The sequence below is a fragment of the Lagopus muta genome, chromosome 5 (assembly GCF_023343835.1).
Source record: "Lagopus muta isolate bLagMut1 chromosome 5, bLagMut1 primary, whole genome shotgun sequence".
Taxonomy (NCBI): Eukaryota; Metazoa; Chordata; class Aves; order Galliformes; family Phasianidae; genus Lagopus; species Lagopus muta.
This window is the reverse complement of record NC_064437.1, coordinates 16,019,613-16,035,498: the sequence shown is the minus strand read 5'-3', so window position 1 is coordinate 16,035,498 and position 15,886 is coordinate 16,019,613. Positions and strand designations below refer to the sequence as shown.

Sequence of the window (15,886 nt, the reverse complement as noted above, 5' to 3'; positions counted from 1 at the left end):
ACATTACTGATAACTGATTTCACAAATGAGTTTCACAATACACAATCAGGGACAATGGCTTTCCAAATACTTTGCTCAAGTGAAAAAAAGACTCCACTGGTGAAAATTTCTCCTCAGGTACCAATATGAAACTGGACTGGAAGAACTGAGTACATTTGACACGTCACACTTTACAGAAGTATTTCATCACTGTCAGAGTGCCACAAACTTTGCCACAACTCTGTTCCTTCATCTGATTCTATAAGCAGTAGGCTCTGAGCAAAGACAATTTTGTAGGATTGCACATAGGCCCTGAAGGGAAGAAAGAATTAGTTCACTCTCAATATGAGGAACACCTAGAACATGCATTAGACAATGAGAATGAAGTGAAAAAGAAAGTTGCTCTCATCCAGGGCTCAAAACTTAAAACCCACTGCTCATCTTCACCACTCTTTACGTATCTTTACATTAGGACAGCTCCTCTACCATTACTGGTGCCTACAGAATTACTCACGAAGGCATTAATGATCTGGTAGATAAGCAATGGAAACTCTGATTCAGTGGGCCATTAGTCCACATTTTGCTGGAAGGGGCAAAGGTAGCACCACTATGCTCTCTTCTGAAACAGCTTTACAAAGCCTGTTTGCTTGCTGTCATTTGTTGGCCACCAATTATATTATGCATTATCATGGAACAAAGCATACAATATGATGCCTAAAATTAATACTTTCAGGAAGTACATAGGCCAATCCAAAAGTAATGCCTCCTATTTATTTCCACAGAAACTACAACAGATACAAAGAGCCCAACAACACTATTTGGTAAAGCATATTCTCAACTACAAAATACTAGCTCCCAACATAGCCACCACCACTAGCTATGCATTTTTGCCAGTGATGAACAAGAACCTGCATGCCACGCTCCTAAAAATCTGCACCAGCAGAAATGACCCACTGTTTCACAGCTGCTATGACAGCATCACTGCTAGGAAAATGTTGCCCACACAATCCATCTTTAATCAATCTAAACAGATGAAGTCAGAAGGTGTCAAATCTGGACTATACAGCACACACAGTGTGCTGTACGATACACTGGACAATAGTATGCTATACTGGGTGTAGTAGTAGAGTCCAGCTTAGAATGGCAACGTGCTCCAAGGCCTTCAAACTGATGTAGGGGCTGGTGTTATCATGTCATAAGAGAAAGGTTGTCTTCTTTTCTGGACTGACTCTGGAAGTTCAAGCCTTCAGCTTGGTCAGCAAGGAAGTGGCCAGAGCTGACGTCTATGTTTGAAGAAATCCAGAAGGATCACCCCTTCCCTATCTTAAAAAAAAACAGTGTACATTACTTTACCTGCAGAAGGCAGCATTTTGAGCTTCCTCTTCAATGAGAAGTTAACGTGTTGTCACTCCATGGATTGCCATTTTGACTTCCACTCATAATCACAGAATCATAGAACGGATTGGGTTGGAAGGGACCTTTAAGATCATCTAATTCCAACCTCCTGCTACAGACAGGGACATCTAGACCAGATTGCTCAAAGCCCTATCCAGCCCGGCCTTGAAGGCTTCCGGAGGGGGGGGTGGAGGCTTTCAGTGTCTCACCACCCTCTCAGTAAAGTGTTTCTTCTCAATATCTAGTCTAAAATATGTTGAGAGAACACATCTGGCTTCACAATTTTTCCAATTTTCAAACAAGAAACCAGGGAATCAAAGTCTGCAGTCCTACAATCCTTACATTGCTCAGCAACGACAATGAGATAAATGAGCAAAAAAAGAAAGGTAAGATCAATGAATTAGCAGAGAGAAAAAAATAAGTCTTTTCAGACAGGCTTCTAGATGTGAGTCACGAATTTATTCACTGTCCTTTCAGCTTCTCAAACAGCATCTAGGTTTAAGCTCTGGGCCTCAATTCAGCCAAAGGCTTCGTTCTCATCCAGGAGCACAAGCAGAAGATATTCCATACTGCTAAAGAAGAAGTCAAATTATGCACTGACACACAAATCAAGCCAAGAAGTATCCTGAATGGAAGGGGAAAAAAAAAAAAAGCCAACATTGTACAGAGGAGAAAGTGAACCAAATGGATGCAAGAGAATATACGCCTGGATCTTTCATAAATAAACAGTTTTATACATACATAAATGCATATGTCACTACATTAATACATCCTGCTCCTTTGAGGAAATGCAAAAACAGCATTGACTAAAGATCAGCAAAGGAAAATTACGGAATAAAAGAATACATCCTGTGAGATCTGGCTAGCTATTACTTTGATAGCAAAGTACTTTTTTAACAACATCACAAAGCAAACAAATTGCTGCTTGTCCAGTAACACCCCACCACTCTTAACAGCTGAGCAATAAATTTTTTTGTAAAAAAAACCACCAAAATTAAAACTGCAGCTGACTATTATGAAACTAATTAACTTCAGCTAATGGACGGCGGCCAGAAGCACTGCCCACTCAAAAGTCAGACTGCAGTTCAAGTTGCTGCAAACAATTCCAAGACTTTAAGAAAATCTGCAGTAGGTCAATAAAGATTATTTCAAAACAAGTGTTACCTCCCTAATTTTTACTTCCAGATTATTTAGTGGAACAACAGATGAACGCTGCTATTACTTTTAGTTACACGGTTCTTATCACATTGTTGCAGATACCAGGGAATGTGATAACAGCAGTGAATGAGCAAGGCAAAAAGCTAAGCCAAATCGTATTTGCACCAAAAACAAAGCCATGATTTCTCAGGATGAATGTGGGAATTGCTCTCCAACTATAATGGATATCTTTTTTTTCCCCCAAGCAAACCCCACAAGTCATAAAAAAAATAAACTGCTCCATTTCTCTTTGGAGCAATGAACACTGAGGGAATACAACTGCATAAAAGCCTTACCTTTCCTCACCCAAAAGCAATCTCTAGCCAGTCCGGCCACTGTTCTTACATAAAAAGAATTTCAAACACAATATGTTAGCCCAGTCTGCAATTTTTAAACAGCTAATGCTCCCAACATCCACTGGTGCTGGAAAGAGCTGTACTTAAGAGCTAAAACTGTGATAGCAAATTCTGTAAAATAAGTAAGTGAATAGCTAAATAAGAGTTTTACTAAATTATTCCTTTCCAAAAAACTCATTTATTTTGTTCATTTCGATTGACATCTAAATGTGCCTTATCTTCTATTTCCCAGATTCCCATTTAAATGATCTCCAGACAACTCAGTTCTAAGCCTTGGGAATCATTTCAGACACAAAACTGCATCAGCTTAAAACTTTAGAGAACCTATCTCAATTAACAATAATTAAATCCACAGTCCCTCTAAAATTCATTTAGTAAGACATCTTATTCAAAATCATGACATTTCACATGTATGCTACCATCATTTCGTTCTTTTGACTCGACTGTACACCAGTTTTTCCACACCTTAATATCTAACACCACAATTTTAGTCTGCAGTGACAAATAAGCGACCTTATTTGTAGTTTAGGAACACTGGCACAGGATTGGCTTTTTTCCAGTTCTTTGTTCTCCAGGCTGCCTAGCATGGCTAGCCTAAACTTCCAAGTCAGTCAGCAGGAGCTTAAAAGCTCAATTCTGCACTTAGATACCTCGATTCTTAGCACTGCTACAAGTCTAACAAGGAAATACAGACTATGGGCCAATGAGATTCCATAAGGAGAGTTTCAGAGCATGGAATGAGATTCAGGTCAAAAAACAAACAGCCCAAAAACCATTTGGTATCCAAAAAATCCCCAGTGCAGCTCTAGATTGAAATGCCTTATTTTATACTGCTTTAGGAAAAGTGACAAATTAATAATCCACAAAACTGCAAGCCTAAAGTAATCCAACTGAGAAACTGGGGCTGATTATATAACTCAATCTAATGTTGTTTACTGAATTTATACCCGTGAGAGTTTCTCAAATGAACTTTCCTTCCTGCGTCCACAGTACTGCAGAAGACAGTTCTCAAACAGAACATTTAACTACTTGAGTACAAGTTAATTTACAAAGCAACTACTTTGCATATTATCACACCTCTCCCTTGAAATAGATGTTATTTGTATGAAACACTGCAGCTTGCTTTTCTTATTATTTTTAATGAAGATGAAAGCCTTGAGTTAAGTTCAAGCTGTCAACATTTTACATTAATGAGATTACTCAAGGTCAGTTTATTGTTGATTTATTCTTTCTTAACTCGCATTGTTTGTGCAAAGAACTACCTGACTTGCTGTATTAGAAGTTATGGAAACCATGACCTACTAATGACAAGTTACCAATATAGCTTTGTGTCCCTTTCCCCACTTGTCTTCAGCACAAATTAGATTATAAAATTATATTTTAGTTAGAGAGAATGCGACAGTAATCTAATTTGGACAACACGTTTCAGATTTTCTGATCTTTGAAACCTCTTCTGTGCCTTTTTTTTTCCTTTCCCTTTTGTCTCTATCTTTATACATTCCTGCTTCCTTTTCTCTCAGTATAACAACTCTTCTATTTTACTGGCTGAACTCATTATCATTTCTCTTCCTGCCCGCTTCCCTTTATAATTATCTATTTGGTCTTCTCATCTTCTTTTCTTCTTGCAACTGCAATCTGCTTCCTTTTATCAGGCATACTAGACCTACTTTCAGCTAAACAGTAGTTTATTTTTTTAAACTTCCTGTTAGTTTTAAACCTAAAAACTAACAAAGAGCTGTTCTATGTAGAGAACAAAATATAAAGTGCCTTTCTTTTCTGCTCTTTACAAGTTCTGCAGAGTAGCTTCCAAACAGACTAACCTGCAAATTATACTTCATTCCTCTCTAAAAATATTTATGCATTGAAGTTAAGAGAGTTGAAGAAGTGTGGCTGTTAGCAAATTTAAAGACTAAACATTGTTACAGTTTTTTTCCCAGTCACTGGGGACTTCACTTGACAGCCGTGCCTTTTCAAACACGATGGAGTTCACAACCACATCAGCCAGTTCCTTCAGGACCCTGCGATGCAAGTCATCTGGCCCCACACACCTACATAGCTGTCTAAGTCTGTGCTTTTCCCTGCAAAGATCTCAGACCAGCAACAAAATAACTGCATTGGGAACTCTTTCCTGTCAGGTCTGCCAGGCGTGGACGCCTTGTTTGGCTGCTAGCAGCTTCACAGGCATGATGGACTCCTGGCAGCCACTTTCTAGGACAGGACAGGCATTGCATCTATCAGACAGAAAAGGAGAAGAAATACATGTGGCTACTTTTGAAATGAGCAGTCAGAACTGGAAGAAAACTATGTTCTGCAATTGGAGATCAACTGAAAGACAAGTAGGTAAATACAGACAGGATTACGGCACTCCGAGAGACTGTTCACATTTGGAAGTACAAATACTGACACCAATTTCAAGGTGCAGTACGCTAGAATCCAAGGAATTACTCAAGTACTTCTGCAGAGGGTCAAACCACCTCCTCCAGAAGCAAAGAGCTGTTGAATTAGCTCAGCCAACTCATAGCACTCCACCTTGAAGACACTTTTTGGCATTACAGATTACAGCTATGCACTCCAGGTCACCTGTGCCACTGACTTTATCCGCTGGACTAATGATTAGATATTAACAGCATTAGTTTTCTGCCAGCACAGCCAACTGACTGTCCCAGCCCACAGCAGAGACACTGAACAGCAAAATTAATAAAAGAGAACAAAGGAACAAGCTGCCAGAGTTCCTCAACAAACACTGCTATTTGTCCAGCTTGTGAATCACATCTCAACTTCTTCATTTAATGCACAGGCATCTTCGTATCAAGTAAATGATGTGCTTATTGTATCAGCATCTAAACATAAGAGAAGAAACCCTTAATTCTTCCTGAGCTCACCAGTAGTCCACTTGAAAGCAAGCACCTTCAGAGTGGTTGAATGATACTAGTAGATAGAAGCATAAGTAGATTTTAGTCCTGGTTACGTCACTTGTGACAGGAACCAGAAAAGACTTCTAAGTTTAACTAGAAATTGACTAAATGTGAAATGATTCATTACAGTAAAAACATATTACTGTTTATACAACGCTTAGAGATGCTGTTGCTCATTGTAAGAAGGACCAGGAGAAAATCCCACCTTTACAGCAAGACTGGAATAAAACAGAGTATAAAACATTGTGGCTTTGCATCTAAACTTCCTACACGACCAACAGCCACACAAGGTCTCAGGTGAAGCAGTGCTGTATGAAACCCGTGTGCTACCACATGATTTATGTTAGCCTGTAAACAACCTGAAAAATAAGGCAAATATCCAACTTGGGAAACTACGCTGCAAGATTCTGACTTTTCAAAAATTGTGTAAAAAATCATTTTGTTCCTCAATTAGAAAAGGTTGCTATGTGGTTCTAACCTCAGTGTATAACATGAGCATTCTAGCATATTCCTAAGCACCACTGATGAAACTATCGAAAACTTAAAATTTAAAACCAACAAATACCTCTCTAAAAATTATACATACTTAACAATGTTATTAAAAACATGTCGCTAGAAGGCCAAATGAGCAGGCAGTCCCTCATGCTTCCCGTTCTTCTATATGTGACCTACAGGACTAATCTTGCATTCAAAAGCATTAGTTTTCTAAGGTCTTGTGGAAGCAGCAAAGAGATCTTAGCAGCTGTCAGCTTCGTCAGAGACATTCCTAAATTCCTGCTCTGGCCAGCCTGGCCCAGCATCTAACAACAAGCAGAAGACCTCCTGCTTTTTTCCCAGTGCAGTTAGGAGTGAATTTAGGACAGCGTGCTCAAGAAAAGAAAGAAGTGGTAGATGTTACAAACAGAAAGTGTTTCCTGAAAGGAGGAGGTAATTAGCCTGGAATTAAATAGGCAAGGGGAGAAGTACAGAGGAGACAACAGGGTCAAGCTATATGTTTTGTAATGAGATTATTATTACAAAATACCCAGGTGCCCACATCATAAACTCAGAAGAAAAGCTTCACCAGCTTTGCTGCTCAGTGTTGCAAGTGTCAACTACCTAACACTGCTTTGCAAGACACGTTCATTACTTATCTAGGAAGCTCCATCCCTTACACATACACACACACACCCCTGCACAAGCTATATTTATGCTCATTCAACTGTACTACCATGAAAGCCAGTTCACACTACTTAGTGAAAGTTTTACTGAACTCAAATTTTGACATGGGTAAAGTAACTACCTTGCATAAAACTTGGAGTCATAGTTCCAAAGTCACTAAAAGCCAACAATATAGTGATAACAAGTGATACAAATTTAAAACAAGGAAGTACTTTCTGCCAGCTGGGGGAGGGGGAAAAAAAGGGAAAGAGGATCAACTTCCCTGTAATCCAAGTATCACTTCCTTACATTTACTTGCTGTTCAGCTACTTAGAAAGTTCTGAAAATACAATTTTTAACTGACATAAAAACCAGATAGTGTTTATCAAGTAGGGTGCACAAATCCCATGCAGAGGAGTCAATCTGATTTGCTTTGCATTTGAAGTTGAACATTTAAGTCTTACCTCAGTGGAATAAATAGAAATAAATTGTTTGGCTTATGTTTTATCACACTGGATACCTCGGATTTTTAACAAAGGTACAGCTTCTTTGGAATGTTAATCTCGACTCACCTCTTCCTTTAAGTACCTTTCAGGGCACTACCTAAACAGTAGTTTGTAGAAAAGCTGTGAATACCAAACAAAATTTGTAACACAGAAACAAAGTGAACACATCCTGATATTAATTTTCAGGTCACTTTTCACAAGAGATGTGATTAAAATACTCAGCCAACATACTGAATACTGTGCCTTCAGGCAAACATCCATCTTTCAAATACAGGCGCAAGTGATCCAGACAGCAACTCCTAATTTAGCACAGCGTAAACTGTTTCAACTAATGTCACAATTCCCATCATAGGTACATTGTAACACAGTGAACAACGCTGGAATGCAAGGTGTTGGAAGTCCAATATGAGTATGCATCAGTGTTAAGAGGAAAGCATACACCTTTCCTTTGCTGCTCCTCATATTCAGAAATTCCAAGCGTACCAAGTAGACTGTCAGTAAATCTTTGCTCTTCCAAATCAGAGTAAGATTCCCCTTTAACAGTTCTGACCACTTCTCCAATTTTCTTCTTAGGAGTCATTAGCCTTTTGTTGTTTATGAAAGGCTGCAAACGTTAGGAGAATTAATCTCTACAGACCCAGGTCAGAGCAGACCCCTTCCCTTAAACGGGAGCAGGCACAGCAGCACTTCAGAAGATCAGACATCACAGAGGACAGGTGAGGCAAACAGCTGGCAGAACCAGGAGGCCAGCCTGCTAACTTGCCAGCATGACAGAGAAGGGGAATTTTATCTTCAACACCCTGTCGGAAGGTGAATTTCCCCTTTAGAATCACCTGTGGATGTTCCAGCGTTCAAAAGGAAGAACAGAGAAGCCACACCTTTTTCCCTTCATGAATATCTTTGAAAAAAACAGGAAGTGTTTCTCAAACTTGACTTTAAAACCAGATGCACATTCTTACAGGAGATACACAGGGCAGTAAATTACAGCCTTCCTACCTTCTTTTAAATATTATTTCAGACAAAGAGGAACCCTGCAAAACAATCAACCACCACCTATGTATATCCTATTTCACACGGGAAGCTACTGCACTTATTGCTTCTAAAGCAAAATTTGCATAAGATTAACATAACTGAATAAAGAATCTAAATTAAAAACAGATGGCACTACTGGCATCTTTAGAAGCATGGAATTCTTCAGCTTCCCAATTCAGATAACTAACATTACAACATAAGATGAATCTGTTGCGTATCAATTTAACTCCAAGTTTTTAGGATATAAGCCCAGAAAACATACTGCAACACTCTTTCATGCTTCACTGTAAGAGACTTCAGGAAACTATATTACACAAAATACATTATTAAGATTATCCACAGAAAACTGAAATGTCAATGTATTTTATGAGATCAAATAATACAAACGCTATGCCCCTTCCAGGTTAACGAGCTATTGTTTTTCCTTGTCAAATACCTTTCATTTCATGGAATGTGATCAGTGACAATAATTTAACTGCAAGCACATGCATTCTGTTAGAAGACCCACATTTTTAAAACAGGGGAAAACTCCACTACAGCATACTTAGACACTGAAGCTGCATACACAAAAGTAGAGCACAAACTTCAGGGTACTCAAAAAAAAAAACAAAAAAAAAAAAACACCACGTGTTTATAAACGGTCACAGCTACATTTCTCAGTCTTATATAAATACAAAACTCAGACTGGAAACATCTTGATTTCATACCATTTCTGTCACCCAGTATAACAATTACATCAGTAAAGCATATTCCACAAAGCTACAGGAGCTCAATACCGAAAGTAAGCAGATCTGCAGCATGATCAGCGCAAGAGACAAATGCTTCCTGAAGCAACAGCTTTCAGCACAGAAGCGAGACTTCCAGAGGAATGGTTTTACACAGACACAGAGGAGACCTGGAGTAGGTGTTAGGAGGAAATCCTTTACTCAGAGGGCAGTGAGGCTCTGGCACATCCTAGAGGAGCTGTGGGTGCCTCAGCCCTGCAGGCACCCACCCAAGGCAGGCCTCGGAACCAGATGATCTTGAAGGTCCCTCCCAACCCAAACTATTCTGCAATTCTATGAAGTAAACATGGAAAGATGGGGTCACATCTGGCAACAGCGACACCAGATGGCGTTCATTCCTTTTTGAAGAGTCAATTTATTTTTGAAAGGCCAAAAAACCAGCCAAAGTAGAAATTAAAAAGTACTTCAGCAGGAGCCTGTCTTCTGCTGTTATTCCCTTCCTACATAAACTGAGAGAAATACAAGGATACTGACACTGAAATACAGTAGATAACTAAAAAGTATAAATAAGCACCAAACCCAGGTACTTGTACCTGTGGCTGAAGCAAGCACCTTGGTCATTTTTTCCCCTCTCATCACTTCTCAGGTTCAGTTTTACATATAAGATTAGAAGGTGATTAAATCCCTCACCTACTATGTGTTAAAGCACACACTTTGAAAAAGCCATCTAATTGCATGCATTTTAAGCACTGAAGCAACACAATCACTATGAATTACAGCACTTCTAAACAAACACTCCTATAAAATGGTAACTCCTTACTGAAGGACCTTGGTTTCAAACGAACAACAACAAAAACACTGAAAATTGATGTTTCGTTATCTGAGGAGCCATAACATTCTACATCCTAGCAGAAACATTTTCAACCCACTGATTAAAGCCTGACAGTTTGTAATGAAAAAATACATCAAGATTTGTAGTGGAAAAAGAATGCCAATCACTTCTCCCTAACATGGTTTATTTTGTAGTTCACCACAAATCATTGCATAGAAACCATGCTTATCTTTTCAGCAGCTAACAAATAAAAACTGAATAAGATGGAATTAGACATTTTCTTATCTGTGTCAGTACCTGAGTTCAGGGCATCTTTAACATATAATGGGAAGTTAAAGACAGTCTCCAGGCACCCATTTTTTTCCCAAAGGGAATGTCTTGAAAAGGAAGTAAGGAAATCCCAAGAAAAGAGCTCAAGGACAGCTGCACAGCATTCTGGCAAAGGAGCACAACACTGTTACGTACTTTATTTGGAGCTATCATCCCCATGAACCTCATCAAAATACTATATATTTAAAATAGCTGAAAGATTATTTATCAAAATACACTCAACAAGGTTTAAAATAATTTTAAAATAATTTAACTAAGGAGTTATGATTCTCAGCTGTCAGCACAGCTAGTTCCATTCAATCTTTTAACACCACGCTGAGATACAAACATTGAATATCTTAATCCTCCTTTTAACTAAGCTTATATGAATCATTTAGATTCAAAGTTTGTTGCTCGTGCCAACTGCAAACATCTCTAGTCAAGGTTTCCAAACTCAACAATACACTGAACTGTTAACTTTTCTCAGGATATAATGAAGAATTCCAAGTATTGAGGTAAGGTAACAGCACACCAAATACAATTCAAATAAACTACCTGCAGCTGAAACACTAAACCGTTTCCAGGCACATGAATGTAATCTGATGAGACCTACTACCTCCTGTGTCAGTATTAATTAAGGCATTACTGGGAATGTCTTTCATATACTGTACTCCAGGATCAAAGTCAAAAAAGTAAATTCATAAACCGCACAATTAAGCGCCTTATGAATATTCTACCATTCTTTCCACTTAAAAAAAAAAAAAAAAAGCAATGGATACTCAAACGTTCCTCATCTGGAACTGCTAATTTTGAAAGACTCTGAAATACTAACACTGAAAGCCTCCGCTAACAACACTTTAAGATGCAACAGGTGATTTATGGTTACAGAATACAGAAAATACAGCACAGCTCACACAAACACCAAAAGAAAACTGCACACATTGGAGAGCATGCTGTGCACCAAATTTAGACGTTGTTGCACCTAACTTCACAGAACTACTTCATCATTAACTTGTCAGGCTCTTTGCTGCATTCTACCTTCCTCATAAAGCAAAAGTTAATGCTAATCAGGAGACAAAATTGGTAACTCTGAAGATAGAAAAGACTATAAATGGAAATAGCATAAGAGAATAGCGTGGAAAACAGGCTACAAACAAAGGAAAAAACACAGCAAATGAAGTGTTAAAATGAAGACAAAAAGAAATTGTTTTCAGGGAAAAGAACAGAATTCCACAGTAAAAAAAAAGCGCTGAATACATTAGGTGCCATTTCTTTGTATAAACCTACAGCACTAGCTTATCCTATGGCACAGGACAGTGATATACCAAAGATGCAACCTTAAGAAATTCCTGAAATTCTTTATTGTGTGACATGAGAACTTAAAACTTCGACTTTCCACGTGCCCTCATCAGGTCTCAATAAAATACAGCTCAAAAACAACCACACAAGAAAAGCTGTATTTAACTGCATGCTCTACTATTCTGAGATAACTGAAATCAATTGTAACTAACTGAAAGAAACGGGTTAAGTACTTCAAAAAAATGCATCCTGTCTGAAATTACGGATTTGGAGAGCAAGGAGCCTTTTTTGCTATCAATTTTTAGAGCACGTACCTGACTGGGCAACTCGTGCGTTTAAGGAAGAAGAAAACCTGATACCATATGAAAGCTGTTTTGCATTGACTGCTTCAGGACAAACAAAGCCCACAAGTGCTCTGTCTTTCCTTTGTATTTCATCATCCCAACAGTCACCAAGCCATAACTTTACAGAAGGCTTAAAATATGCATGAATCACTCCTTCATGTTTAAAACTGAAAAGGAAGTATTCCACAATAGACATAAGGCAAAATTAATTTTTGATAAGGCACCTAGCTATGTATTTACTGACATTACTATCAAGTTTGAGAATGCACTGCATTGTGCAAGAGAAGGAAGTGGCATACTGAAAAGCTACACTGTTTTCTTATCAGAATGACTGCTCCTAATTCCTAACTATTACACATGGCATCCAAACAACTGTTAGATTAACCTGGAGATACAAGAGCATGATCTTCTTTCCATAGATGAAAGAAGTCAGCAAAAAAAAAAAATGAAGCCTCTTCTCCAAAGACCTAACAAAGTAAAGCAGTCAAGAAAGCCCCAGGCTTCAGGTCTGCATGACAGAAGTCGACAATGCTAACTACAAAGTACTAGGAAGAGTTTACCAAGATGATAAGAAATAATTACATACAGGGTCTCTGTTAGAAATTGATTGTTTTCAGTTCCCCAGCATCCAGCATAGATAAAAGTAAAAGCATCGCTCCCACCTTAAGTCTGTTCAGAGAATTAATAACAGTTCTTCTTTCAGAATTAAAATTGAAGAACAAAACTTGTGTTTGAAGCATTGGTAATCCACTTCATCTCATTACTGAAAAGAAAACACGAATATTGTCCATTCAGTATTATAGCCTCTCGTTGATTACACAGTTTCTTAAAAATGGTAAAGCATTTCATTAAAAGTCAGCATGTATTCCTCATGCAGCCCACAATTACAGACCCGCAGTATAATTCAGACAGATACAGAAAACTATTTTATCTACCAATCACTAAGCATAAATACCACCAGCATCTGATTGCCAATACATGATTTTAAACCTCTAAGAAAATAACTTCCATTACTGCAATTTCAGTGACATTCAGTGATAATGCCTGAGAGTCAAAGCAACCGAAAGCACTACCAGCCACAGAAACAGAGAGCAGAAAGCATCAGGAAGATGTCCTCAGAAGACTGAGGACACGATAAAATTCCTTGGCTAGACTCACATGGTGACACTTCTATTTGAAGTTTCATGTTATCATATACTTTACAGCTCTCTCGCATGATTTATGAATCTCTCAGTGGCCTGCCATTGCTTTTGGTTGTACCTGTGAGTCTTTTAACACACAGAGCCAATTCACTGATTTACTGGACTCCAACCACAGTCCACCATTAGGACACATCTCCCTAAAGCCTCTTACAAAGCACAGCTACTCAGATCTCACTTCTTCCATTTCAGGAATGCAAAAGATAGAAGTGAAACTTGGGGAATGAAGCCTCTCAAGTGCTTGGCTGCTGCCCTGAAGAACTGCACCACTGTTCTGGGAAGCAGATCGTCAAACTACGCAGTACCAGCAGCAAAGGAAAAACTTTTTTAAGAAGTCATTTTAGAAAGAAGTTACCTTTGTTACTACAGATTACCATCAGGAACAAACTACTTAATAGTGTCTCAAACCCAGGGAGATAAAGTAATTCAGGTTCTATGAATGCAGTACTTCAGGGGAAGGAGAAGCCTCACCACCTTTACAAACCAAAGAAGCAATCAAACAAAAGAAAACAAGTAACACCCAGCCCTTAATTCCTTAGTCTCAACCTAAGGACTAAATCAGACCACCACACCTCTGGCTACAGCAATAATATCTGAATATCACACTGAAGACTGAGGACACGATAAAATTCCTTGGCTAGACTCACATGGTGACACTTCTATTTGAAGTTTCATGTTATCATATACTATACAGTTCTCTCGCATGATGTATGAAGCAATTGGATTTTCTTAAGTTATTATTTTTCTTCAAGAAACTACTTCTTCTCATTTTCCCTTTCAGCAGGAAGTTCACTCTTTTCTTTCTCTCCTCCAAATAGGTAAGCACCTTCTTGATCATACTGCATGGATCTCAAATGTCACTGCCTACTGTCTAATGACTTCCCCAGACAGTAACAAAAAAAAAAAAGACAAAAAAAAACCAAAAAACCACAACTATTAAGATAAACTTTTCATTAAATGAAGTTAATTCTGAATACTTAGAAAGCACAATTTTCATCACACAGAAATACCAAGTACCAACTTATATCTTCGTTCTACTAAATCGCAGCTTCCAGCAATCAAAGCTCATAAGACTGAAATGAGATCTCACAATAATTAACAGAAATAATAAAACATCAGCAATTTCTGTCAACTTAAATAGTGCAGTGCAACAACCACAACCTACAGGTAGAGCCAAGAAACTCAGATGCAAAGCGATAGCTCAGAATATATTGCCTATTTTACCACAGAAGCACATTTTGGGAGCTGGGCAAGAGGAAAAATGGAAGACTCTTCTGTAAGATCACTTTAAAGACTCCATCAACCATTAAGACTGCAAAATCACTACAGTATATCTTCAGGTTTCATTATTCATTCCAATCATCCCCTCTCCTAAAAAAGTAAGTTTAAAAAAGTTTTTAAAAAGTTCCCCTGCTCCGAAAAGTTCCTTACATATGTTACTTACTTTCAAAAATAGTCAGGTGTTCCACTGATCCTGCAAACTTTTGTTTATAAAAAGAACAAACAATGATGCAAGCAAGTATCAGCACTATCAGTACCTAAATAAAAGCAGATCTAATGGAGGGGAGAAAGCTCTTGATTTTTCAGGACTATTTTTTCTTTTTAATCAGTCCTTAATGGACCTTCATTGAGCATTTCATTTACTAATCATGGATTTGAGCTCATTTTCAGGGAAAAACTAAGATAAAACATATTTTATTAAAATCCAGATAATGGGATACATACAATCTCTTAACAACAATTACACTTTATTGCATTGTACCTTTTATAAAGTAGGGGCTTAACCTTTAACTCTTTAACTTGTGCACCTGCCTTCTATCCTGAGATCAGTGTCCACTGTGCTGCACAGCATCTAGTCCTGCTCTGTCACTTGGCATGACCAGTAACTGAACCATCTTCTGCTGGAACTCAACAGTAACCCTACTGGGGATGGGGAAGCTCTGTGCTTCTGTGGAACACAGCACAACTCAAATCCACTGTGTCTCTGATGGCTCTAGGCATCAAGTAAGATGCCTTCTCTCCATCAGAAGAGGGATGGCCTCCATCAGAACAGCAGTGGCCAGCAGGGACAAGTAGGTGATTGTCTCCCTCTACTCTGCTCTTGTGAGGCCCCATCTGGAGTGCTGCGTCCTGGCCTGGAGCCCCCAGCACAAGAAAGACAGAGAGCTGTTGGAGAGGGTCCAGAGGAGAGCCACAAAGATGATCAGGGGATTGGAGCACCTCCTCTATGAAGACAGGCTGAGGGAGCTGGGCTTGTTCAGCCTGGAGAAAAGAAGGCTGCAGGGTGACCTCATTGCAGCCTTTCAGTACCTAAAGGGAACCTACAAAGAGGAAGGGAATCAACTCTTTGAAAGGGTTGATAACTGCAGGACAAGGGGAAATGGTTTTAAGTTGAGGGAGGGGAGATTTAGGTTGGATGTCAGGGGGAAGCTCTTCATTATGAGAGTGGTGAGGTACTGGAACAGGCTGCCCAGAGAGGCTGTGGATGTCCCTTCCATCCCTGGAGGTGTTCAAGGCCAGATTGGATGGGGCCCTGGGCAGCCTGGTCTAGTATTAAATGGAGAGGTTGGTGGCCCTGCATGTGGCAGGGGGTTGGAGATTCATGATCCTTGAGGTCCCTTCCAGCCCCGGCCATTCTGTGATTCTGTGAAGTAAGCA

At 38.9% G+C, this 15,886-nt stretch overlaps 1 protein-coding gene across 4 annotated transcripts in view; it reads right to left on the bottom strand.

The window, feature by feature from the left end:
* FNBP1L (formin binding protein 1 like) overlaps nt 1-15,886 on the bottom strand; it is a 50,633-nt gene that overhangs the window by 26,921 nt on the left and 7,826 nt on the right. For 2 of the 4 annotated variants that reach the window (XM_048946925.1, XM_048946926.1), the window contains exon 1: nt 12,692-14,592. The exons of 1 other annotated variant lie outside the window; for it this stretch is intronic. In XM_048946925.1, the coding sequence (XP_048802882.1) occupies nt 12,692-12,769 (78 nt within the window). In that variant the 5' untranslated portion in view covers nt 12,770-14,592. Of the gene's footprint in view, nt 1-12,691; nt 14,603-15,886 lie in introns of those variants that run through there. One more of the 4 variants, XM_048946928.1, reaches the window with a different exon arrangement.